This window comes from Falco cherrug, chromosome 2, assembly GCF_023634085.1.
Source record: "Falco cherrug isolate bFalChe1 chromosome 2, bFalChe1.pri, whole genome shotgun sequence".
Lineage (NCBI taxonomy): Eukaryota > Metazoa > Chordata > Aves > Falconiformes > Falconidae > Falco > Falco cherrug.
Genome location: NC_073698.1, coordinates 30,909,626 through 30,937,021, shown reverse-complemented (window position 1 = coordinate 30,937,021; position 27,396 = coordinate 30,909,626). Strand labels below are relative to the sequence as shown.

Sequence of the window (27,396 nt, the reverse complement as noted above, 5' to 3'; positions counted from 1 at the left end):
CTGAAATACCTTTTATTAGATAATAACATATAAGACAGTTCTGGTTGTGGTAATATTTAGGGCAGACATACAAAATTACAAAGCAAAACAAAAAAGTGTGGGAAACAATTTCTTTCTTTTCATGCCTCTTAATAAATGCATAGTGTAGAATAACACAGTATTTAAGAAAGAGTGCAACAGACTCCAGTTGACTATTTCTTTGCTATATCTTTTTATTCTCTTATAAAGTGGGTCGTCCCCTGTCCGTGTCCATCTCCCCCCAACCCCCCCCCCCCCCCCTCCCCCCCTTTCTGGCTTATTTGCAAACTGAAGTCATAAGCTGCATAATAGATTCAACTATGAAGTCAGAAGTTGGTTCATTCTGAGTTAGCGTATCCGATCTGGGAATTGGGAGGCTAAATTAAAAATGCAGTTATAAAATGGCATATATTTGGAAGCTTTGTTCTCTTAAACCTGAACCTTCTGTTGACTGACGTTAGATGATCCAGAAGCAGATGCTGCAGCAGCTATTTGTTGATTTAGTTGCTATGGTGACATGATACATTTGTGTACAGCAGGAAGCTCACTGTACATTGGCTAATTTGATAGGAAGGAAGGCTTGAGGTAGGTATTGCTGACTATATTGTTAATTGATCCTACCTTTCACATCCTGCCTCCACATGCTGTGTGGATGCACAGCTATAGAGGAAGGTAAAGGGAGATGCTCCGTGGCGTTTAGGTTAAGGTGCCCTGTTAAAAGAAGGGGGGGGCGATGCTCAACACATCACCGAAGATTACCTCAGTATTAAGTGAATGGAACAGATTGGAGCAGCTGGAGTGGTGACTGTTGAATCTTCCTTCATCCTTTGTCACTGTGGTAGCACCAGTTGAATGAGAGAAATAAAAAGGATGCGAGCAACAGTAAGTCAAAGTGCTAAGGCTTTTCAAATGGGCTGCGAGATAAAGCATGTCACTAATTAATATCTTGATTGGAGCTATTAGTGGAGAAAAATGTGATTGTTCTGAATATGTGCTCTAATGACAGAGCATAAATGTGCCTCTGCCTGGAAGTTGTGTTGTGTTATACTCGCCCTTTTCCAGAAATGCACCTTTTTTTAATCTTATTGCAGACAGACTGTTAAAGATACAGTGTACATCTTACAAAGAGCTTGGCTGTACCACCCTCTTAACAGGTTTAGTTGAGTGTTAAAATTTTTGAAGTAAGAATGACCAAGAGCATTAGCTGCAGCATTTTCCTAAATTTGTAAAATGTTCAAAAATTAATTTACCTTTGTCCTTTTGGCTAAAAATCTTCTCATCAGTACTGCTGAGCTTATTTCAGTTACAGTCTTTTTAGACAAATGACTACTGTGTTTTTTTATGTTGATGTATATTACTAGTGCATTTAGAAATATGATTTTGGTAAGTCTATCCAATGTTTGTGACTTTGACAGTCATTTGCTATCGACTCAGCACCCTATAACCATATAATGCTAAATATAGATGTTTTCAGATTAATAAGAAACAAAACTGAAAAAACAACCCCAACCCTGAAGCTCTTGTCTCTTTTCCAGTAAAACATACCAGAAAATAACATCGTTTCTGCTAGTGTAGAAATGGATTTTGATTAGGTTCTCTTTGAATTGTGGTTTCAGAGGTTCACGGAAATGTTTTGGAACACTTTACCCTCTTGGTTTCAGAAAGTTTGTTTGGAGGAAAAAAACAAAACACCCTACAACCCCAAAAGAATCACATATCCCCCAAAACCACTCCAGAATGAGAGAAAAACAGAATTCTGCTTTTCAGTAGTACTATTTTGCTCCAATTTGTAATTTTTCTTACTGTACAGGAGCAGCCTCTTTTACTACATTATTTAAGTATGCTTTAACTACAGTTGTAATATAATTACTCTTATTTCTTCGTATTATTTAAGACTTCAGCAATGAGTAAAATTAATATAACATACCCTAGCTTCCCCCCCACTTTCTCCTTGCATTCTTACTTTTCCACTTTTTTCAGTATTTTAATATGTATGCCAGACTATGCATTAATTGGCTTTACTGCTAAAGGATTGCATTTCTTTATTTGTTATGATATATTGAGTGACAGATCTGTTGGCATTCTTGTTACATATATACAGAGGCTTTTAACTTGGTTGGAGAATTTGTCCCAGATTTCACTCATTCTGGAAAAATATGTAAATTCACCAAGCGTAACTTCTTTTAGAGGAAGATATCAAGTAACCCATTCAGTTCCTCTCCCCTTCAGTGGGAGGTGGGGGATGACTGGGGAGAGGGAAAGATTCCAAATATCCCTTTACACTGAAATTCAATCCAGATCCTTTGGTTTTCTTGCCTTTGTGGCAGTAGACAGTGCTAGCCTGTGGAGAGAACAGAGTGCCAGTTCTCATGTGGGCTTATCCCACAACTTCACACATGACACGATAATTTATTTTGGTTTCTTTAACCTCAGTCAGGATTAAAATATTTAACCTTCTTTTCCTCTTCAGAAGGCTCATAGTCCTTGATACTGAAGGATCTGTTTAAGAGCTATGGTATTTTTGAGAGACTGATGTATATAGATTTTTCTTTAATGGGAGTTCAAAAATATTTCTCTCGTATCCCAGTAACTCTAAAACAGTAGTTTCAATCTTTCAGTTGAGACTTTGCTGGTTAGAAATAAACCATAGGTGTTAGGAAGACTAAATATTTTTAAATTATGTTCTGTGTTCAGTAGCTAATAACTTCTACAGACAGAGAAGCTTTTAGGTATAAAAGCATGCATTTGGGCGGTTCAGTTTTTTACCTACTACAAAAGATCTGAAAGTGTGGCTGTGAATACCAAACTTGTAAACAAAATTTTACTTTATCTGAATAAAATACAACTTCTAACTCTAAGCCAGCACAAACATCAAGAGATTTAAATCAGTCCTGTCCTTGTAGAAATACAGGTATTATTTGAACTGTGGCTATAAAACCTGTAATACGTAAGAGCATCCTTATGTGGTAAGGGTAAGACAGACTCTTCCACAAGCCTTATTCAAATCTGATCTGCAAAAATTTCCCCAAATTAGGTACATCTTTCTAACTTTATGGAGCAGGGTGGAGAAGGTTAGCAACTGTCTTAATTCTGGATTTTTCTACTTCAGTCTGATTTTAAACTTCTAGAACTTAAGCAATACATTAAAAATGTTATTTCCATATATGTGATACATTAGCAATAATATTTTGCATGGGTAGGTTTTTTTCAAATGAAATCTCTTTTCCCTTGCAGATCCGCTGCATATGTACTTGATAGAAGTGACCAAAATATCTTTAAGGCACTGGGTTTTTTAGGTGGCTGTATTGTGTGTGTGTGTGTATTTGGGCTTGGAGCCTTGTTCTTTATCCTTGAAGTTTTATTCAGAGAGCTGCTTTTGCACATGTATAATGGTGAGCAAAAGGAAGAAAAACGTGTCAAACTTTCTATGAGGCATTTTTAAAGTTTGTTTTTAGAGCTTATTGACTTATTTCAGGTTTTACTTATTGGCGTGCTTTTTTTTTACCTCCATAAGGACAGAAGTAGTTTGGACTTGTAACTGTTCACAGTTTCTGCTACAGAAGGATGTTGCCTTAAAACAGCAAAGTAACACGCTTGCGGATTAGTCTTCAGTGCTTTTGTTTTCCTGCTCTGCAAGTCTTTCACCTCATCTAGGGTTCTTATCAGGGTAAATCCAATTTTGGTATTGGTACTTCACAATAATAATGTCTGTAGGTTTTATTTTGGTCTTGCTTACTAACCACTTGATGAAGAACAGTCATTAATTGGGCAAGTCTATTTATAGTTTGACTTTTTTTGTGACTAGAGAGCACTGGGGAAATTTTCCCCTGCTTACTGTAACGTAAATACGTGTTTGTGATGATGCCACAACTCCGATCTGCCTTTCTTTCCCATCAGCAAGCTGAAATTATTTTGAATCCTGGAAATCTGCTGGTACATCACTACTTCTGTTGGTAGAATGGAAGCGCAAGTAGAGATGATTGTAGAAGTCTGTATCTTACTGACAGAATAAAGGGTCATTTTTATTGTTATTTTGGTGGAGTTAATGGGGCTTTTGGGCTTTAATTATGCAAACAAACCTATTCAAAGCAAGATTAGCTAGCTCTGTATTTTAAATTCTGTTATGTCCCTCACTGTACTCCAATGAAGAAATACCTTAACCTGCATATTTGACTGGCACAAGCAAAATGTTGGGCTGCTTATGAAAGTATTCTGTATCCATAAAAACAAGGATTATTAAGTTATAAATCTGCTACATTTTGTATTGTTGCTGTTCTGCTTTTAAAAGGCATTGCTGTGACAATATTGGTGGAGCAAAATACCTCTAAGATTGTTATTTTGGCTTCTGCAGCCTCTGCTTCTTGCTGATAAGTTACTTCTAGACCTTTCTGGAGATAAGTTAACATTTGGCCTTCAGTTTTCCCTTTTTTTTTTTTTTTTTTTTTTTTTTGCGCAACCCTTTGAGCTGAGATGGCTGCAGCTCTGACTTGCACAGATTTCCCTTCCACATTTTGTTGTTTGTATTCTTAGTCTTATAATTTCTTTTCTTACTCCAGCTATTTTTCATTTCTTCAGCGTTAGAAATGAGCTAGAGTTAAACTCCTTTCCTGGTTCAGTCTGCAGAAACATCCTGTAGTTTCTCTTGCAGATAGTGACAAGTTCACTGAATAAAAGTAAGAAACATTGAACATTCTCCTCTTTGAATGTTTGTACTGCCTTTGATTTTTAGATGCAAAATCAGAGTACTTTCTCATCCTATTCACACTGATGTAGTAAAGCTAAATCGTATATGAGATCTTCAGATGAAATTATTGTTAAACTATCGTTATATCTCTAGCATGTCCAAATCAATGCTGCATGTCTCTGTAGGATGTGTTCATACTACTTGAGCTACAATAAAATGATATTTTCATTTGGAATTCTTTAGGGAGAGAATATTATAAAATGGTTTTATATAGAACTGTTGTGTTCTAAGAGTGTACTTCTAAGACCAGCTCAAATTGTGATTTAAGGTGAAGAATAGATTTTCAAACCTAATTAAGAGGAGGATGCCCCTTAACTAGGCTTTCAAAAAGGCAAAATGTTGTAATACTCCTTCAGGGTACTGTTGGGAATTGTTTATATATTAGTAATTTAAGTGTGCTCAAGAATGTTCCCAGAGTTTGAGACCAAATGTCATGGAACAAGTCAGTTCTAGTAAACCATGTTCTCTTCCAGAAAGAGTGTCTGTGTGCAGACTGCCTGGTAAGAGTGGTCTCAGGAATGGTTTCCAGTATTGTCTGGGAGAAGCTTGCTTGTTGGTATTAACTTGTGTTGTGGTGACTGTTCCAGCACCTGGGAATGTTCCTAAGCACTGCTTACTTTGCTAATACAGATGTGGGTTTAGGTACCACTGACATGGTCAAGGGGATGAAGCAGCTCACCTAGGAGAGATCAGAAATATTAGGACCTCCCAGTTTCCGCATATTGAAGACAAGGAAGGGGAAATCGCCAAGGCTTAAAAAATATTGAAGGAGGTGGGTGAAACTTACTCAGAACTGTTGTTCAGCAAATCCCATAGCACAGAAACTAGGGAATGTTTAAATAGTAGGATATGGTTTTAAAATGGCTGAAAGGTGAATTTCAGAAACTTGCTGCCACAGGAGGTTGAGGCAGCAATTCCTAGTCTAAGCAAACTGAAAAGAGTTTAGGCAAACTCATGGACAAAAAACAGAGGTGGACTGCAGAAAGTGACTTGGCTTACTTCCTTTCCTTAAACAGCATCTTAATTGATATATTGGACACAAAGTACTGGGCTAGATGGACTGCTGACCCAGACCATGAGGACATTTCTTATGTTTTTATTTGGCTTGAGCAGCTGCCTGAGTTTAAATGGCAATTTCAGGAAAAACATATTTCTTCATATATAGCATGATTCAGTTTTGTTTGGCAAACACCAGCTTCCTATCTGGGCTATGTATCTTGAACTGATGGTGGATGGGGAGTGAAGTAAATGTTTTGAAATCAGGGAAAATAGTGTTCCATGCTAAGAAGGGGATTTAATGAAGACTATTCCTTTTTGCAAGCCTTTCTGTGTTTTTAGGATGGATTTTGCTTTTGATATTGCACAACAAATAAAACTCTATAATCCACACCCATTTAATTAAATTACTACAAATCTTTGTGTGTTGTTCATTTGATCTGGATTTATCTTTAAAAATATCCTTTGTAGAATAAATTAAGTAACATTGAAAAGTATGAAATTTCACTGTTAAAACTGTGACAGTCTTTGGCAGCTGATGTTTCAGGTGTTTCATACTTCAGCCACTGGGCTGGTCATTTTGTTTTATTTATGCAAGAACTGTTTTTAGCATAAACGTATAGCTGCACTCTTCTATTTTCAACTTGTAAGCTAATCTCTGAAAAGAGATTGTGTACTGTTTTTCATAAGGAACTATATGGAGGTCATGTGGATCATCATTAAATAACCGTTTAAAGGAAACAATTTATAGCCCTAGTGGAAATGACACAAAACTAGTTGTAGACCTAATACTTTGATTTCTTAATAGCAATGCCGTAACGTTTTGAACTTGAGAGAAAAATACATTGAGTCAAAGTTGTGTTAGCATTGAGAAACTACACTTCCAAATTTTATTAAGTTCTGTTATAGTTGGTTATGCTTTAAAGGCACTTATATGATTCTGGGACTTGTATTAAGGGCTTGGTGTCTTAAAATTCACATATTTTGTTAAGCTTGTGCAGTCCTTAATTGGTATTTTAAATGTGACGCTAAGGTGATTGGTGACAGCCAACATGGCTTCACTAGGGCAAGTTGTGCCTGACAGCTATGGTGGCCTTCTGCAATGGGGTTACAGTGTTGGTGGATAAGGGAAGAGCAACTGACGTCACCTACCTGGACTTGGGCAAAGCATTTGACACTGTCCTGCATGATATCCTTGTCTCTAGACTGGAGAGACATGGATTTGATGGGTGGACTACTTGGTGGATAAGGAATTGGCTGGATGGTCATGCTCAAAGAGTTGTGGTCAGCAGCATAATGTCCAAATGGAGACCAGTGACTACTGGCATTCCTCAGGAGTTGGTATTGGGACCAGTGCTGTTTAACATCACTGTTGGTGACACAGACAGTGGGATTGACTGCGCCCTCAGCAAGTTTGCCGACAATGTCAAACCATGTGGTGTTGTCAGCATGCTGGAGGGAAATGATGCCATCCAGAGAGACCTTGACATCCCTGAGAGGTGGGCCCACGTGAACCTCATGAAGTTCAACAAGGCCAAGTCCGAGGGTCCTGCACATGAGTCAGGGCAATCCCAAGCATAAATACAGGCTGGGAAGAGTGTTGATGGATGAAAAGATCAACATGGCCTGGTGCTTGCAGCCCAGAAAGCCAACTGTATCCTAGGCCACATCAAAAGAAGCGTGCCCAGCAGGTCAAGGATTTTGTAGTGACCTGTATTTCACTCCCATGAAACCGTACCTTGAGTGCTGCATTCAGCTCTGGGGTCCACAGCACATGAAAGACATGCACCTCTTGTAGCAAGGCCAGAGGAGGGCCACAAAAATGGTCAGAGGTCTGGAGCACCTCTCCTGTGAAGACAGGCTGAGAGAGTTGGGGTTGTTGAGCCTGGAGAAGAGAAGGCTCCCAAGGAGACCTTATAGCAGCCTGCCAGTGCCTGAAGGGGGCCTACAGGAAAGCTGGGGAGGGGCTTTGTACAAGGGCATGTAGCGATAGGGCAAGGGGGAACGGCTTTGAACTAGAAGAAGGTAGATTGAGATTAAATATTAAAAAGAAATTCTTTCCTGTGAGGGTGGTGAGACACTGGCACAGGCTGCCCAGAGAAGCTGTGGCTGCCCCATCCCTGGCAGTGCTCAAGGCCAGGCTGGATGGGGCTTTGAGCATCCTGGTTTAGTAGATGATGTCCCTGCCCATGGCAGGGAGAGTTGCAACTAGGTGATCTTTAAGGTCCCTTCCAACCCAAACCATCCTATGACTTAGAAACAGAAATGACACCTGAAAAGTGGCTTTGTTGAAGATACCTTCCACTGAGACTGATACATCACAATTTTTTTCAGATTATCATAGTTATCTTAGAGGAGCAGGCAATGGAAAGCTGTATAGAATAATGTGTGTTAGCCCTTGGATAGCAGAGCTTTAGGTGCTGTGAGTGAAGCAATGCAAAAAAAGTTGAGGCATGGGAGGAGAGGCTGAACCATAAGATTTTTCCAAAACTTTTCACTTATTTTGAGCCAACATGAAAGTTTCACCCAGAAGGAGGAGATGAAGGCCTGAAATACTCAGTGTGAAAGATGAGGGCCTTGGTTTTCCTAAGTGCTGATGTCAGGGTTCATGAAGCAGCACGCTGGACAATGAGATGTGCAAGCCTGCACAAAGCCACCTAGAATGCAATGAAAGAGCTATAAATACTAAGCAACCTGTAGATTTTAGTGGCCTGACACACGATGCTGTGAAAGATCTGTGTTACTTTTTCCTTTAGAGAAATTTTCTTGCATCTTTGATTATGTGCAACAGACTTATTAGATAAGATGGAATCTCTGCAAGTGATTGTCTCTCTTTGGTAATACCTCTTCATAGTAGAAAGACCTAAGTCTCTCTCTTCGCATGCACAGGTTTCATTTTTCTTATTTCACATTGTATGTACGGAGGTGGTAAGTGTCAAAAAAGTCCTTCTCAAAGCAGCAGTCGCTTCCTGCGGGGTTCAGCAGTGATAAGGCTGGTCCAGCAACTATTGCTGGTCACACTGACACAGGTTACCCCAACACAAAGACTTTTGAAGCCAGCAGTTCTTGAAACTTCTGAAATTACTTCAGCCCTGATTCAGATTCTCTTTTGGCACACTTGGCAACAAATGCAGCCTATCTTGGAACAATTGTAAAATACAAATGTGAGTGCACAACATAAAAGCAAGGCTGAAAGTGGGAGCCAGTGAAATAAATGCAATCAGACTTCAAGCAGACTAATAGTCCATTGACAAAAAGGCTCTATTTCCTGTTCCTGGGAACTGAGCGTCTAATTAAACTGCATTAAGTCCATGAGTCTCCCCACCCTTTTGAGTGGAAGTCAGATGTCCTCAGAGATGTGAAAATCTGATGAAATCCTGTGTGTCGGAGTGGTGCTGGATTCCATCAGGAGGCCTGTTGCCTCGCAGCATGGCTGCTGCTGAACAGTGCCCCTTCTCGCTGTGTGCTGAGCCTTCACCTTCAAACTGTGCAGCGAACAATGATTCTTACACGGGAGAAACTGCGATAAAAGAAAACTGGGAAGCAGAGGGCCCACATGCTGCAGTTAGGCCTGTTCCCCTGCTCAGATCCGCTCTGCTAGCTGGAGTCTCCAGTTCGGATGTCATGCAGCAGAGGTCTGGAGGAAGAAAACAGGCGCGTTCCCTAGGCAACATTATTACCCAGGTTAGCAACCTCAGGCACTCACATAGGAAAAAATGGGAACAAAGCAGGAATACCAGTCAACCCCATTCCCTGTTACTTTAAAAGCAGGAATCCAGGGAGTTATACCAGCTGTTGCCCTAAAACTTGAGGGGTTTGCAGCTTTTCTGCTTCTTATAGTTCATACAGTGGAGACAGAATATACTGAGCTGAAAATCATACAGATTGACATGTCAGCCGTAGCCAGAATGGCTCCTCCGAGGCGTTAAGGCATACTAAATCAGCCAAAATGCTTGGGCAAATGTGGTTATCCAACCCACGCGTAAGAGACAGAAAGTTTTTCAGGAGTACATGAGAACAACTTTTAGGTATTTTTATTCCAGTCTAAATTGGAAGCTGAAACTTTCAGTTGTAGTAGAGTGGAGAAAGTAAATCAATGAAATACATGTTCTAAATGTTATGCCTGCTTGGGGAGTCTGAAAAAGAAAGTGTAAGAAGTCATCCTCTCATATTTCTCTCCTTTGTCACTTTCTGAAACACTTTGGAATAAACTCTGACAATACAATATTTTCTGAAGACCTGTAAGTCTTATTTGAAGTTCATGTCTAGAATCCTCTTGTTTCTAAGTTTAGATTTTATTGTGAATGCTAACTCTTACTGAATTTTATGTTCAGACACACTTTAGGAGATCTGGAAAATGTATTGGCATGATAAAATGTAAATAATGATATAGTTCATTGTTTTTTCTCAAAGAACCTAAAGCTTCTGGAGGCATCTTCCTCCAGTAACAGTATTTTTAAAGCCCATGCTGAAAAATGACCTAAATCAATATTGAATCACATGAGCCAAGTTTGAAAAAGTGAGTATCTATCATATTTCATTGAAGTTGCAGATATGTTAGGGTAGAACTTGCTCTTTTCATTAATTTAGAAAGTTGCTCTACCAGAGGGGGATGAATTAATATGATTTCTGCCTCTTCCTCACCCTTTTCTTTCTCTCTGGTGTTCCTAAAACCAGTAACACTCATTTTTTTTCTGGTTTGTGGTGTTTTGTTTTGGTGGTGTTTTGGGGTTTGGTTGGTTTTTTGTTGTTTGTGTTATTTTTTTTGTAAGCAAGACAAATGTTATTTTCTTTCAGCAATTTAACAGAGTAAATTTTTGGCCATAATGTTGAAGAGTTGTGTATATAAAGATTTGTGTCTGATTCACACTAGGAGGAGGACATACAGCGTATTTAGACACATGCAAGGGAGATGGAAGAAAGATGTGTCCAGAAAGGCAATTATGAAATGCATCTGCTCTTCTGTCTATTTTTTCCTTTCTTCATAACTTTAGCTAGGTTCTTCATGTTTACAAACTTCTCTTACAGAAAGTCAGGTTTCAAATGAGAATACGGAAGTCTAAAATGGTAGCTTTGCTTCTGTTTATTTTGGCTGATAAGTGTGCTTTGCTATCAATTCTGTATTGCTTGGGTTTACAAAATTAGGCTAAACAGTTTTCCACAAATAAAACTATACATACATACTGTTTCATGCTGTGCATCTGGTGTGCTTACTTTCTCATGACTTCTAATAATGTTTTATCATTAATGGATGTAAAAACGTGCTTGGATCATGTCAAGAAGGAAATGAATGCCATATTTCCCTTATGATGAAAACTATTTGTCAAATGGTTATGATGAAAATTCAAACACTGGGAATTCTAGGCTTCCTCCTGAAACTTTATATAATGGTTTGATTAATGCCGAAGTTAATGTAATTTGTTGAAATCATTTAAGCTGTACAAATAGTTTTTTAATTATACTAAGCAGTTGAGAAAATAAAATTTGTATAGGTACTGTTTTACTCTGTTGTTCTTTCCTTGGTTCTTTGAAAAACGCTTGTTTAAAAATATCTGTACTTGTTCTTGCTCTTATCTCTTTTTCTCTGTGGGATGACGGCAGCAAACAGTGTGAAGTGAAAAATAAGGTATTTACTAACCAGAAAAAAAAAGAAAGTTGTTTTTTCCCAGTAAAACTTCTCTTTTTCTCACGTACCAGACTTTTGTAACATACTCATGTGTAATGGTTGTAAACACTCTTTTATTTTTAAGGTTATTCTTGTGCAAGTTAATCCAGGGGAAGCATTTACAATAAGAAGAGAAGATGGACAGTTTCAGTGCATTACAGGTAAAGCTGATAAATTTATTTTAATATTTCCTGAGTCTGCATCAGGATTAATAAAAGGCAATTTGTGTTGCTGAAAGTAAGACTGACAGAAATGATTTTAAAGACCTAAAAGATTATGTGCTAAGGATCATTGGATTTAGATTTCACTACCAAAAAACAAAGTACTATTTCTTATATTAGATGAAATTAAATTTCTTGGGGGAGGGGAAGCACGGGGAGGGGGGGGGCACAACACATTTTCAGCTTGCGAGGCAAATAGGGAAGCACTGTAGTAGCAACTTTTGACTAACCTCATTTATTATACAGACCTCAGATTAAAAGCTATGGTTGTTACCTTGGTTTGAGTTTATTTTTTTTATTCTCTACTGTCGTGTGGACACTGTTTGCCTGTCCCAACAGTAGCTGTCTGTTATCCCACTACTAGTTTTTCATTATCTCTAGGGGCCAAATTCTGTCCTTTCTGAGTTCTAGCAAGGGTACCTTCAAAATATAAATATGTCGTCTAAGCGTAGCATCCCTGTATGCAATGATCAGTTTGGATGTTGTTTTCTATTCTGAATGAAAACAGCTAGCAGTTAAGCCTATCTACAGCTGCAAGAAATGAGCAGCAGCTGTTGGCTGCTGCTTAGAATACCACTTTATTGTGTTATAAGGGAATATCCGCAGATTCAGCTATAGGGTCACTTTTTTGCTTGTTGTTTTCTGGGCCAATGAATCCTACCTTCTTTTCTTTCTGGATGTTGGCCCAGATGAGATATTTAACAGACACTGTTCTGGGAAGTCGAAGTAAGTATTTTCCAGCTCCTTTCCCCCCTCTCTCCAGTGTGAGAAGAGAGTCTGGTTTCCAGTGTTGTGGGCAGGTCCTTTTAACTGATGGAAAGGAGACCTTGGACCGTAATTAAGTTTATGTTGACAGTTCTTAAAGTCAGTTAGCACCATTTTTCAAAACTTTGTGCTGATTGCATAGTATTGTTGCTTCCTTTGAACCACAAATGGATCAGCAGCTCACAGTTCTGTAGGGTTTATTTGAAACATGTTGTGTAATAATTACTTGGCAATATCTGAGGGAAACATAGTGATTTTTTGTCCTGCAATTCAAGTTCAAGAACAGATAAGTTATATTTTACTTTTATTGTACAAAATAGCAAGCAGAGTGACATGCATTGCATTTTTTGTTTCAATTTTTGATTTATCAGGTGGGCTTAGGGGAGGGGTGGGCTGTGTGTGAATTGACACTTTCATTGCATGATCATCTTCAAAGCAGGAAGTGTGTGATGAACTGAAAAAATATGGAGATCTTACCTTTATAGATACAGTTCTAACCTTTCATGGTACAGGTTTTATCCTTGTTTGGTCCTTCTTGCTTCCTGAATAGCCAGCTTGCTATTGCGATTTGATTCAGCTGCTGTTTTCTTCATGCTTTAAATATGAAAGTGAGTGTGAGCAGTTACCAGACAATTGTTCCTGGGAGTCACTAGATGTAATTTGAGGTATGGTCTTTACAACTTTCCTGAAAAGTGGCACTGGCAATCTAAGAACCTACATCCCAAATTAGTTCCACAGCTTTTTGCAAACCTCCTGTCCTACAGACATTCTGGTCCTTCCCCTTTCCAGGAGATGAAAATATTGACCTATAGTTGGTACTAAAACAGGGGTCATAGAGGGTTTTTATATCTGTATGTTCACTAACCTTAGTACAGAATCTGAGTTGCACATGAATGTTGTTTTTCTGGTGTATTCTTGCCCCTCCTGAGACATTTCTGTATTTTATGAGTGCTGTGCCAACAGATATTTCTACCTTTTGGTTTCTTGGGTCTGTCTGTCTTAAAGAAAAAATCCCCTTAGTAATTGATGCTGTACCTTTTTAATTATATGTATTGCAACTAATGAGGCATGTCACCTTTCATGTTTTCTGTGTAGGTATTTCTTTAAAGTGAGCAGTATCAGATAGTGTACACTGTAGCGAGTGATTTGGTACCAGTGGTCCTTTTTTGCCCTGCCACTTCTCAAACATAGTGTTTGACCTTGACTTGACTACAAAATGGATGACCAGTCTGCAAAATGGGTTACAGCCACAGGAGGCTATTGCATTAACTCGAAAGAAAGCAAGCTCACATCAGTTCCGTGTTCTTTTCTTCACTGTGTGTGCTCAGTTATTAGGTCAAATCAAAGTTAAAAATGCAGAAATACATAATGAGTATGGTTTGGAGAAAAACTTATAAGCATGCAAAGATGCTTATTTTAAAAAGGCATGAAGAAAGTAAAGATGGCTGAAATTCAGTGGAGATGCAATCAGTGGGATTAATTTAGTAATTATAATGTTTCTTCTTTTTTCCAATCTCAATTTTTCCTGTAAATATTTACCCATCTTTATACTCTTCTCTGACTGGATTGAGTTAAGTGTCTGCAAAAAATACATATTCAGCTTTTTCTGTGATGTATTATCTAAAAAGAAGTAGTATTGCATGTTAAAAATGTGTATACTGCTTTGCAAAACCACAAGCACATATTGCCCACAGAAAAATGTAATTACATACAACAAATATATTGCAATTAATGTTTTGTTTTGTATCACACTCAGAATTCACCTGGACGAAAAGCATTAGTACAAGCAAAGACTTTTCATGAAATGCACTTAGTACTTTGTTACAAGCATTCTCTTATCCCTTTCAAAATGAGGCTTGCAAAGCTTACATTTATAATTCACAACACTTAATTATTTGTGATAGAATGGTAAGTGACCACCAAACAAATATCTCTTAGTTTCTGATGTTTGCTTTCTGGAATGAACCGGTTCTGAGAACTTTATTTAATTCATGTTAATCCTGTATTTTGTGGGAAGTTCAGTATTCTAGAAAAATACAGGGGCTTCAGTTCAGTGTTGAACATAGTACAATTTTTTTTTAAGGAACAGAAAATTTTGAAGTACTACTTTTTAAAGTCTGGATTCTAACTTATACTTAGCAAAATGATGGCTAATAAAAGTATTGTTTCTTTGGAGTAAAGTCTTACTAAAAGATACGCAAGGAAAAAGAGAAATCATTTGAGATTACAAAGGGTAGCAAGCATTTAAAATGTTATACATCGACCAAAGATGAAAACAATAAAATGTAAATTTAGGTTCTTGCAAGGCAATTTGCATGGATATATGTTTTAATTGAAATTATGTAATTATAGTACTAAAAAGGAGGAATGGAAGTTGAGAGGTAGTGAGCTGCTTCTGGATGCACCCAATAGGAGCACTGATACCCAGATATGTTAGTTTGGGTGATTTGGTAAGTCACTGTTCCTTGGATAATTCTAGATCTCTCTTGTGCTTTATTGCTGGTCAGTTCACCTTGAGATTGTACTGTCTGCTGAAGTCAGTGTGCAGTGTTTATGAATCTCACTGTAATGTTAATTGTATTTTCTTGCATCATATCCGTGTCTGCTGGAAACATTGAGATGCTCCATCAATCTTTGTGCTGCTTTTGTCAGTTATTTTATTTGTAAATAGAACTATCCTTACTTTGGATACTCTGTACTTAAGGTAAAAACCTCTCATCCTGAAAACAAGGAGAGTCAGTGCCTCTCCAGGAGAAAGGAGAGGTGTGAATAAAGTGACTATTTTAGAGCTGTCCTTGAATCAATGAAGTAATGAAAACTTAAAGCACCAATTAATGGAAAAGCACACAGTGCTTTTTCTGTGAACTAAGTTTCTGAAGAAAATGCTGTATTTATACTCAGATCTCTGTACTGACTTACTGTCTGTTTGCTGGTATAACTCTCACAGATGATACGTAAAGCTTTGACTGTTTTGGAACTATGAGGTGGCTTCGTAATGTGGGCCTCTTCCATGGCAGTTAAGATGGGGTGAATAGACTCTTCGGGTTTGAAATCTCTTAAGGCTGGCAAAAGAGCAGTGGTGGTGAAGGGACCATTCCTTCTTGGTGAATCCCATTCCTTTGTTTTGGTGGATTTTTTATGACTTAAAATAATTTGTGTATTTTATTCTTGGTATCTTACATTTATCTTTCTGCAAAATAAGAAGCGTGGTTGCTTTATATTTTTGTAGCTAGCAATCTTGGATCTTAATTGGTTGTATGTATTTTGACTTAAATACAGCTTCATGTGAGCACTTCTGTATGCCAATGGCCATTTTTCTGTTTTCATAAAATATTTTCTTTGGTTGCCTAGTGGTTTGTCTGATAGCAATGACTTCTGCTCCCCCTTGATGCAATTTCAATGTAAACCATTTGTCAGTCTCTTACTTTCCAAAGACACTGTGCTTGCTAGGTAGATAGGAAGATACCTGTCTGTGTATCCATGTGTTAGACCAAAATCTTCATTTTCAGAAGAGCACTTTAAAATCTATGAAACTGTTCTTGAATACTAGAAATCCTCACAACTTCTGTGGAAACTTTCCTTAAGCCAAAATTTTCTTCTGTTTAAAGTGAAATAATCAGCTATATTGCAGTGAATCAGAAAACCAGGTTTGAAATGTATGAATGGGCTCTCTTTGTAGAAGTGAATTACTGCAGATCGCTCATTCATGAATTCATCCTATTGCAGAATAAATGAATGACGATGACTCATCTTGAGCACATTTTATAACAGTCCCAAGTTACAGCTAAGGGCTATTAAATGTTACTTGACATAAGAGAGACTGTGTTCTATATGTCTCTGCAAAGGAAAATTGCAATTTTTTTAATAAAATAAGAAAAAATATGTAAATTAGAATGAGTCATAAATACTTCATTTCATAGCATGAAGTATCAGGTTAGTGTCTGGGGTAAAAGTTGAGCGATCTTAAACTCATTTTTTCCTCTTTAAAATAAGGAATAAAATACTTCTGAAAAGTGTTTTCAAGGAAGTCAAGAGGAAGAGAAGATCACATCAGTTCTGAGACTACAGTTGTGAAACACAAACTTTAGTTTGTTCTAAGACTAACTTAAGCTTTGCAACATCAGACTTACCCATTACCCAGAATATTGTGTAAATAGAACTGTTAGAAAATTGTAAAATGGTCTGGGTTGGAAGGGACCTTTGAAGATCATCTAGTCCAACCCCCCTGCCATGGGCAAGGACGTTTTTTACTAGATTAGGTTGCTCAAAGCCCCATCCAGCCTGGCCTTGAGCACTGCCAGGGATGGGGCAGCCACAGCTTCTCTGGGCAGCCTGTGCCAGTGTCTCATCACCCTCACAGGAAAGAATTTCTTCCTAATATCTGATCTCAATCTACCCTCTTCTAGTTCAAAGCCGTTCCCCCTTGTCCTGTCACTACATGCCCTTGTACAAAGCCCCTCTCCAGCTTTCATTGTAGTCTCCCTTCAGGCACTGGCAGGCTGCTATAAGGTCTCCTTGGGAGCGTTCTCTTCTCCAGGCTCAACAACCCCAACTCTCTCAGCCTGTCTTCACAGGAGAGGTGCTCCAGCCTTCTGATCATCTTTGTGGCCCTCTGGGCTCACTCCAACAGGCCCATGTCTTTCATGTGCTGTAGACCCCAGAGCTGGACGGAGTACTCAGGTGGGGTCTCACCACAGTGGAGTAGTGGAGCAAAATCACCTCCTATGACCTGCTGGCCACGATTCTTTTGATGCAGCCCAGGATACAGTTGGCTTTTTGGGCTGCAAGCACTCGTTGCCAGCTTGTGTCTACTTTTTCATCCACCAGTATCACCAAGTCCTCTGCAGGGCTGCTTTCAGTCTCTTACCTACTGTTATCTGCTGCCAGGTCTCACGTGGTTTTGGTTGTTTTCAGATTGTGTTAGAGCAACCAAACCAAGAAAAAAAACACCCTAGATTTATTTTGTTCTCAGTATCATCCAGTGCTTCGGTGTTGAGTTTTATTTAAAACTAATTTGTTAATATTGGAGGTGGTTTAAGGACCAGTCATAAATTCTGTACAAGTTGCTGCAAACCCCTCAGAAGGGACTTCTGCCCCTCAGAAGGTCCCTGCCGTGGGCCTTTGGGGAGCTCTCCACCCCAGGCTTTTTCAAACCGTTTCAACATTTGGATATTTTGGGCATTTCATTCTGGTACTTTTGTGGATGCTCTCCACCCTGGAGAGCTTTTTGGAGCGCTTCGCCATTTTTTGTTTTTGGGAGCCTTTTAAGTTTTGGTTATTTTCTGGAATCCTACAATGCCTGGAACTTTTGGAGTTCTTTCAGGCTGCGTGGGGTAGCTTTGCAGATGGATAGTTGCAAAGGTCATTAGAAGGTGCTTCTTTCACAAGAAGACCACAGCTTATTATCAAATCCTGAAGCCATTATGTTAAGTGGGGGAAGTGTGTGCTGTCATTCTGTAGTGATTTTAGAATGTACTAGGATACCTGGCACTGCAGTCGTCACCCTTGAAGTCAATTTATGGTATCACATCACCTCTAGAAATACTGCATCTTGTTTATTAAGTAACTTGTTATCCTTCTTAGCACTGGGCAAAGTTTAGGAATAAAAACATTTATTTAAATAGAGAGGTCTGTAGTAATGGAACAAACTAGCAAAACCAGTAAGACACTATTAACAATAATTTTCTTCTTGAGCGCATCTAGTCTTTTAGGTAGCTTAAGAGCCTGGGTAATGAACCTTACATGTAAACACAGATGGGTATTACAAAGTTTTTAGTGTTCTAGTTTTCCTGCTCCCATTAAGAACAGCTTACTGGAGCCACCCAGGGAAGATGATATTTTCTTTCCGTAGCCTAAGAAGAAAATAGGTCTTCATCCTTGTTTCCATTTACCTGTTTCTCATTTCTGAGTACTAAAATGTTACACGATGATGTGTAAGTTTACTTTCCTTTTGGTATTGAAAGACGCTTTACAGTTTTTCTCCACTGTAGCCTTCTGAAGACAAAGATACATGTTTTTATACATCAGTTCATTTAAAAAAAAAAAGCTAAAATAAAAAACCAACCCCCACCCTAAATGGTAAATCATTTCATTTGTCTTGCTCATTCCTTCTGTGTGAGTGCTGTAGAAAGCTGAACATGATATGCAAGGCTGAAGCTGCATATGGATACTTAAGTTAACCTCCTCCTCCTCCACATTAATTTTAGGATCTTAGGATCTCCATTGGAAGTATTTAGAGGACCTTCATAAAAGGCATTCAGGAAAGCGAAGGCATGTCAGCTGAGGTCACAGCAAGCCACAGTGACTTCAAGCCACTTAACTCTTGGTTGAGGTTGTCCTCGTAGAATTTCAGAGCTGAGTTTAGGAGTAGCTTAACTTTAAAGCACTTCTGTTTGGAAATGGCCTTCAATATACACATTTTAGAAATTGTTTTATAGATTTTTGTATTTGTAGGTAGTTACAATCAAACTAAATAAAAGCATTGGTATTGGTCAGCTATATAGGAGTATGGCTGCAGAGGAGACTTGATTCTCTTCTGATTGCAACAGGATGATGATGAGAGGAAGTGGCCATGAAGCGTGGTTGTAGCAGCTTGATTTGGAGCTATCTTATTTCAAAATAATTTTAAGTAGGAGCTGCTCTTTTTATAGCTTAGAGTGATAAACAGGGTGCATGAATGCCCTTGCAAATTTTGTCAGACTTGCCATTCTGCATTTACACGTAGGTTAGCAGAAAAGTTGGATGGAGATATGGCAAATACCTTTCTGATAAGGTAAAGAAATAATGATGGATTTAAGCCATTGCTGGAGTGCATGTAGAATGCTCATGTATTGGCTTTGACACGTAGGAGAAATCTAGTCCATAATTCAAGTGCTATTGGCAGGTAAAACTTGCCTGTAAGCCCTGCTGCCGGAGCTTTTCTAGTACTACTGCTAGTACTGTGCTGGATTAAAGCTGCCACAGATATGTCTACTTGATTCTGTAGTTCCTTTTGCAATAGGGCAGAGGCATTCTTCACTCTTCAGGACCATCTCTCAAATTTGTTTTAGTAACTCAACAAAACTTGCAAAGTAGTGCAAAACAAGGTCACTCCTCTGACTGGAATAAAACAGCAATCCAGAAGTCTGTTGGTTAGGTCCAACTTTTTTCTGCTCTGTGAGTGGCCATGATAATTAGCTTCATAACGGAGCTCCCTCAGCCTTCTCTGGGAACTGACAACTTTTCCTCTGTTAAGTCTGATAACTGACTAGATCTTGGTGGTCCCAATCTCCTCCAGCCCCTAGAGGCAGTCAGCAATGATACAAGAATCTGTTGCTGGAAAAGCTTGCTTTATCATGCTGCTTTTCTGCCAGAGCAGCTTGCATTACTGTTGTGCCCACTCTGTTAGAATTATAAATACTAGATTTCTAAAACATGCTATTCCCAGCATAAACTCAACTTGGCAAAAGTTTTATTAAAAAGCAAACTAGACCTGTTTTATTGCCTTTGCAGCAGCAAATTGAAAAAAACAACAACAACCCAACAACATTAAAAGGGAAATGCATTAATTCAGATCCCTTTTGTTATGTTGGTTGTAGTGCGTTTTAGGGAAAACTTCATTTTCTGTTACTGGTTTCTGTTTAGAATGTGTTAGATAGATCTATTATCTTTATGTGGACAAAACATGTCTATAACATTTTTGCCGTGTTATTTTTCTCATTCTTCTGTTAGATATTTTTCTAACTTTTATTCTGTCTTGACTTATTTCATACATTTTGAGATGTGAATGAGTTCATAACTTACTGTTTGCATTACAAAGTGTTCACTCAGGTTCTCCTTTTCCTCATTTTCCTGTATGTTCTGATCATTTAATCTTCCCTTGTATCTTCTGCAATGTCCTCCTCTATTCCCTCTTTGGACTGCACTGCAAGCTCCACACTGCAAACCCAGCCTGACTGCAGGAAGATTCTGGAGGCATTTGTTTGAAATACCAGTGCTTCAGCTGCATACTGAAGACATCTAATTTTAGGTGTTTAAATGTGTGTTTCTATATGTGGCCTTGGATCTAAGCTGCCATTATAACTGGTGAAGATTTAGTCACTAGCTATAGTACAGACAGTGCTTTTCAGCTGACATCGGTTTGCACCGAATAGCTCTCCAGGCTCCACTGTCTGTACTGACTAGATCTCCACTTGCTGTAATGGGAATTTGAAGTCCTAACTTGCATGCAGACATGTAATTTTAGATACCTAAATGAGATGTCTCCGTTCTGGAGCTAAAGCCTGGCTATTATAAGCTGAAATAAGTAAGGCTGCATCCTGAAAACACCTCATTTGAGTGTGGTGTTTCACAGTCCTACCTACAGTGAATGCCTTTGTCCTCAGGCATTTGAACTCTTTGAACTCATCCATTTCTATGAGCATCTAACATCTCACATTTCACAAGGATGGCACCAGTACTTGGAGGTGCGTGTTGGGAACAGAGTTACAGCCCTAAGTTGCAGCTAGTGAATGCCCCTAAATCTTGGTTTCCATGACTGTTGTCAGTCATGTCTAGCCCACAAGCCTGTGAAGTATTAACTCAAGATGCTGAGATTCAGGTGCTGCTGTGGACTGAGTCTGGAATCAGTTGGATGAGTCTTGTATGAAGCATGTTAAGCTTGGCAGGTTTGTGTCTGGTATCCCCTGGCACTGCAGTCAAGTTCATCAGATTTTGTCCCTGACTATGCTGTTGACGGGAAAGAAATAGCCCTGTATTACTTGCTTTACAGGGGTGGTGGTGTGGGGGGGAACTTGTGTAAGATCTCTTCTTGGTTTCTAGTGTAAGTAATCAGTTTGAGCTAAATCAGAGATGCAGGAAGAGGAGTTTGAAAAAAGATTCTACTTAGAATTTTCACTTAATATCCTAAAATTTAGAATAACTTATGCTGGTAACGTTTTCTGTATTGGATGCAATCTGGTTGATTGAAATAATGAAGTTTCATGCTATGAAAACATGCTAACTTATTTTATTAAATAGAAGGTTTGAAATTTAATTATCTGATTCTTTAAAACAAATAGTGCTTTTGTTTTATAGAAACCTATTCTTAAGTAGAATTGGAACTGGGTTTCAAAAAAATGGAAAGGCTAGAACTTTGTGCATAAAGTACTTCTTTTGTTAGATCCTTTTTCACCACATGTACAGGATGAATACATGCCGGTGTGTCATCTGTTGGAAAATGCTGCAGATTGTTAAATGAGACCCCAGGAAATTTCTTTTAGTTCTACCTTGTGAGATTCAAGTTGTATTACTACAACCTTGATGTATAGCTGTAGCTGTGAAAGTATTCAGGCTTCTATTAAAAATTACTGTTAAGGAATTAATAGCTTTGAATTAATTACTCTTGTTCTAGTTGTACTCCAAAAAGTAGCCGTGGCTGCCTTATCTCGTGGATCACCGTCAGGCATGTGAAGGGTGGCAGATGGACAGGGAAGGAAACCGAAGTCTTTGTCTTCGTGGCTGTGGAGCAGCATTCCCAGCCATTGTTTTTCCACAAGTTCCTCAAGATGGAGCAAGCTCCCCATGCACACCCAGGCTGCCACAGCCATGCCAGCAGCTTACAGGGCCTGACATTGCTGTGCCTCCGCGGCTGTGGTGCAGACAGAGCACCAAGGTAGCGACAGGAAGAGACCAGGATATTAGTCTTCCTTTCCTTCATTTTCATCTGTGCAAGGCTACTGTGTTGTACACGTGGGTCCAGGTACACTTTTCTTGCCAGAATATAATATCTAACTGAATGTTGCAACTTTGAATACAGGGATTTTTTTTATCCTGTTCTTAGTTTTTCTTTTTTTTCTAATGGATGATTCAGCAGCGCATGGCTTGATAGATATGGCTGTGTATGTGTTATTAATAGTAAATGATTACAGTTGTCTTTTTTTGACTGTCTGTTAAATGGCTGAGATTTTGTCAGCTTGCATGACTTACATGATCATGACACTCTTCAACTTCATTAAAACCACGGTAATATAACTTCGCCTCCCCTTCTTCCTTTTGCAGACATGCAGCAATCTGTTTTACATCTAAAGCAGTTCATTATCCAAGTGAGGGAAAGGAAGAAGAGGAGAAAGCTAGCAAGGTCATTACAAACACATAGACTAGCTGTGCAGCAATATAAACAGCTACTGTGTAATGTGAGTTAAAGACCAATTACAAACTATGTTCAGCCACTTAAAGCCATTAAGAAACAGTGTAATTTACATGGGGTTTCAAGGTTGGAAGAGCCAGATTCACCGGTCTTAAATACAGCTATCCACAGTGCTGTTCTTATTTTCTTTTTGAGAAAGAGAAGCTTCACAGTGCAAAGGGCTTTCCAGTTCTTCTAGAAAATGCAGTTGTCTGGAGCAGGTGCCCCAGGACACCACCATCGAAAGAGCCTCAGATTTTTTTCAAATGGCTGTACAGCACCCTGTAACTTGTAGATGGGTCCTGAGTATTAGCGCTGCTAGAGAAGCTGACTGCACCTTCCTTCCCTTTTGATTAATCAGCTATTCTGTGAGCATATGGTTCATCTCCTGTGCCTGTTGTCAATTTTTTTTTCAGTAGGCCATTCACCAGCAGTTTCACTTATCCTTTCCCTTTGGTGTTCTACATATGGGCCATCTTCATGAACACCGTGTATATTGGGTTTCCCTTGGATGATCTTGACAGTTGTATTCAAAGGTAGAATGGATGTGCCTTCCGTGACAACCAAAAGGTGAGCTGCAACAAGGACTATAAATGCCAAACCAATAGTCTTTATTATTGCTTCATTAATAATTCTTAAAAGGACTTAATATGGAATTCAAGTTTCAACAAGATGTGAGTAAATTACTGTGAGTAGAACAGTGAGTATTCCTCGTGATGACCTCTTTGTTATGAAGTATTGCAACAACCCTAGAAAAATCTTATGAGATACAGACAGGGCATTTAAAATAGGAGGACTGTGCTGAACAAAGACCACAACAGGACCATGGGGCTGAGTCAAAGTCCTAAAATAGGGAAAGCCCTACTTGTAAAACACAGCTTTAGCAAGCCAATTCCAAAAACCAAAAAACCAAACCAAACAACTATAGCAGGTGAAAACAAATTCCCAGGAAGAGGGCATGGAAAGAACCGTTAGGTCCAGGAGCTGTAATTTAATGATACTGCAGCCTTCTCTTCCAAGAATCAGAAAGTAAGCTGAAGATGACAGATAGAAGGAGAAAGATGTGTCTACAGGGAGTTGTCAGCCTTTCTCTGTTTTCCCCATAAGTTGTGTTTAAGATAGTCTCTCCAAAGACAGCGTGTGAGTGGTGTGTTACTGTGTTACATCACATCCTCAGCTGCTTTAGCCTTGAAGAGGTTGAGCTCTGAAAGGCACCATTCTTGACAGCGCTAGCTGTTATGGTTTATGCAGCCAAGAGACATCTCAGTGAAACTCTTTAAGAAGCAGGCAGGTTTAGAAAATTGTATGAAACATACAAAAGTTAGCATTTATTCTTACTTTTTGTTATGCTTTCCATATATTTTGTGATCAGGGACAAAATTGTTTCGTTAGATTTTTTAAAAAGTAAGTTGAATCTTATCTAGCTTTTAAATTCAATTAAATCTGAAATCTCATCTGACTTCCTACTCTTATTTTTCAAAAGAGAGTACATACAAATAAAGCTGCCTTGCAGGCGGCAGATCCTTGGAGTGCCTAAAGGCCAAGATGAGTTTGGGAATTCAGGAAGCTAAACTTTTTGGTTTTCCTTAAACAATTTTTTTTCTGAATTGGATCGTAAGTGGTCAAAAGCAGAGTGACTACTTCTGATTTAGTGTGACACTACTGGCAGTGCAATTTTGAGGAGTATCTGGTGACTAAGCAATGCACCAATAAGTGAAAGTATTTAGAAAGTTACAAGGGCAGTCTGAGCAACTGGAACCAGTTAGCGTTCTTCCAGCATGAATGATTTTTAAAAATCACTTCCTAAGAGAGCTGAAAAATGAAAATGGGTATCAGCAAATACTCAACAGTGACACAGAGGGGTTGGCTAGTGTAAGCCTGACTTCCACTCACTTCCCTGACTTGTACTGCTGGATACAAGAGGACTAGCAAGCACGAGGTTTTTGAGATTGATTATTGATGTTTTGATGACTTTTTACTGTGGACTTCTGGCCCGTGTTTGTTAGAACGGTGCTTTTCTACACAGGTTCTAAATCTGACATGATGTGTATGTAGACTTTTCAATAAAAGATTTGTAAAAGGTGTGGTTTTATGCTTACTGCACCCTTCTAATTTGTATACAAAGAAAGACTGCATAAAAAGCAGGAAAATGTACCTTGGAAATACCCTATCTTTTCTGTTAATTGCAGCTATATATACACTCTCAAGTTTCATTATGTTCCTTTCCAGCAGAGGTATGACACATACTAGACCAGGAATTTTATTCTTATGCCCCCACAGCTTTATCTGTAGGTTGTTTCCCCAGTTCATCCTCTGTCAGGTCTTTAAAATACCACCCAGAGCACAGATTTGCCAATAATAGCATTCCAACTGTTTGCTATGTTCATAGAATTTCAGTGTGGTGTCACTTTTTTTTTTCCCCCCCAGTTACTGAGCCTTGTCCTCTAATCTGAAAAACAGATCCATTATTTTTGATGGGAAAGAATCTAGTCTCATGTTGGTGACAACAGTTAAATAGAAGGGTGTTGGGATTCGGGTTCTGTTCAGAAGCATGTAAATGTATGTTGCTGGATCATGTTGTATGGTGGCATTGTGTTGCTGGGTCTGGACAAGCAGTATGTTCGCAGGTAAACGTTTCTGTGCAGCTTCAGAGAGCTGAACAGAGGTCTGAAGTTTCTGGGAACATGCCACACAGAAAAAGAGGCTGACTGTCACACAAGGGTATATCTATATAGGATATAGCTTTGGAGGATATGAAAGCCAGTGGGAAATAAATAGAAGGACTGGAGAATGCAGGTGTCAAGAATTGCAGGTATGCAGTGGAGTCTTGAGGCCAGATACCTGCATGTTGTCTCTATGCTGCAAAATTCAAAGCATGGTACAGAATGTTTTTGATCTCTATCTCTAAAGAGCTTCAGCAGAATCAATATAACCTTACTAATTTTCTTTTTTTTAAGGTTCTAAGTTGTGGATGAACTAGGAAGGGGCTGAATGCTAAAGCATGATGCATGCCTAGCTTTGAATGTAAATATATCCCTTCTTAATCACTCAGTAAGCAATGCACTCGGGTATCTTTCAGCTATCAAGATATTCCAGAAATACTTGGCATTTCAGCAAAGCTAATCATCCAAACAACCAATGAGAAATCTGTATTCCAGAAGTGGTAAAAAATCAACGAGAACATGCATTAACTGTCTAAAGGAGTGTTGTTTGAATGGTACCCCTGAACTGAGTGAGATGCAATTATACACAATGCAAGGCTGTGCATAAGATTAATAAATAATAAATGGGGATCTCTTCACTTGAAACTTGATAAGGAGGAGGAAGAAGCAGGCAAGCTATTTGACTCACAAGATAAGTAGTATCTCCAATATAATGTATCTGTAAAGGTTACCGTGATCATAAAATGCATCAGGGCAGTTGTTGCTAGTACAGCTTGGGTTGTTTAGTAGCATTTTACAGGATTCTGTAATTTGCTAATTCATGTTTACAAAAGATGAAATGAAACTAATTTCAGGTGTTGTAGAAAAGAGCTATTAGGAAATTCAAGAGAATAAGGAGCCTATTTTATAAAAGGAGAGTAGAAGAGCTTGGTTGGTTTGGCTAAAAATGAGTTTTGTTAGGTAAGTAAACAACAGGGACTTAAAAAAAAAAAAATCATGTAAAAAAAAATGTAATAGTTAATGCCAGAGCTGGTTTAGAGCCCAGTTGGATGTCAAATGGTTGTGAATAATTTTTATCTAATTACAAGAAACCTCCTGGCTACATCTAGAACAGCACTCCAGTGGGAAATGTATGGGTAAAAGAACCAACTAAAATTGGTCCTGATGCTTTTATGTAGAATCCATTTATGATGGATCTTGATGTATGATAATGGAGGAGAGGAATGAAGCTGCAAATGCAGGCAAATAGACTTGATTCATGAGGTCTGTTCCAGTCCTTGAGCCCTGACAGTCCAGCAGCAGAAAATTTAGATCTCCTGCCTCCAGACAGTAGTGAAGTACTAAAAAGGTCTCTGCACGAAGGACATGTTTACTTTCCAGCCATTAAGCAATTTTCTTGTCTCAGCTCCTTAGTAGAGGGATATATTGATCCATACATAATGTATGGTAAGGAGCTCCACCATATGCCTGTGTCTTTTCCTTGTTCTGGTTTGGAATGACAACTTTTGTATGTCTGAGCCAGGTTAGTCATTTCATTCCTGGCCTCTTTATTTGGCACAGGTAAGTAGATTCCTTTCATAGTTCTTTCTGGCTCTGAGTACGTTTTGGCTGCTGAAGCAGTGGGTACGTTACTTTCTAAAATGTATTTGGTTACAGAGCAAATTGAATTTGAAGACAGCACTGCAATGGCATAGGCTTATCTTTGCGTCTGGTCCCTGCTTACTGCTTTATCAGATACTTTCTTTCTGATAATACATATTTATTAACATTGTTGAAAGCTTTTTATCAACAACAACCTTTGTCATAGATGCTCTTAATGTTTGAGCTTACATACTTTCCCTGTGTGGTAATTTGCTTGAGATTTAGAGAAAACGATTCCTTGTTGAAGTGATCTGTAGAGTTTATTGTGGAGAATCAAGGAACCCTTGTCACATAAAATTTGATCTTTTGGGTGTTTTAAATTTTAAAAGCTAAAACAAGTTTGAAAGATTTAAATAACGTTCTTAAAAGTCTTTATTAGTTAGCCTGTGACAATTTTTTTTAAGCTAACACAGATCCTGAAAAACCCTTTTGAATCGTTTTCAATGGTAAAACGTGAGGTTTGCAGTAGGAGTTGGTTGAGGGTGTTTAGTGATCTGTATGATAGTAGAAACATTTCACTACAGAAGAGGCTGCCAGTG

At 38.6% G+C, this 27,396-nt stretch overlaps 1 protein-coding gene across 5 annotated transcripts in view; it reads left to right on the top strand.

Moving 5' to 3' along the window:
- FNDC3A (fibronectin type III domain containing 3A) overlaps positions 1 to 27,396 on the top strand; it is a 127,069-nt gene that overhangs the window by 32,135 nt on the left and 67,538 nt on the right. For 4 of the 5 annotated variants that reach the window (XM_055701850.1, XM_055701851.1, XM_055701848.1 and 1 more), the window contains exon 3: positions 11,509 to 11,584. The exons of the other annotated variant lie outside the window; for it this stretch is intronic. In XM_055701850.1, the coding sequence (XP_055557825.1) occupies positions 11,509 to 11,584 (76 nt within the window). The remainder of the gene's footprint in view (positions 1 to 11,508; positions 11,585 to 27,396) is intronic. 5 annotated transcript variants of the gene reach the window in all.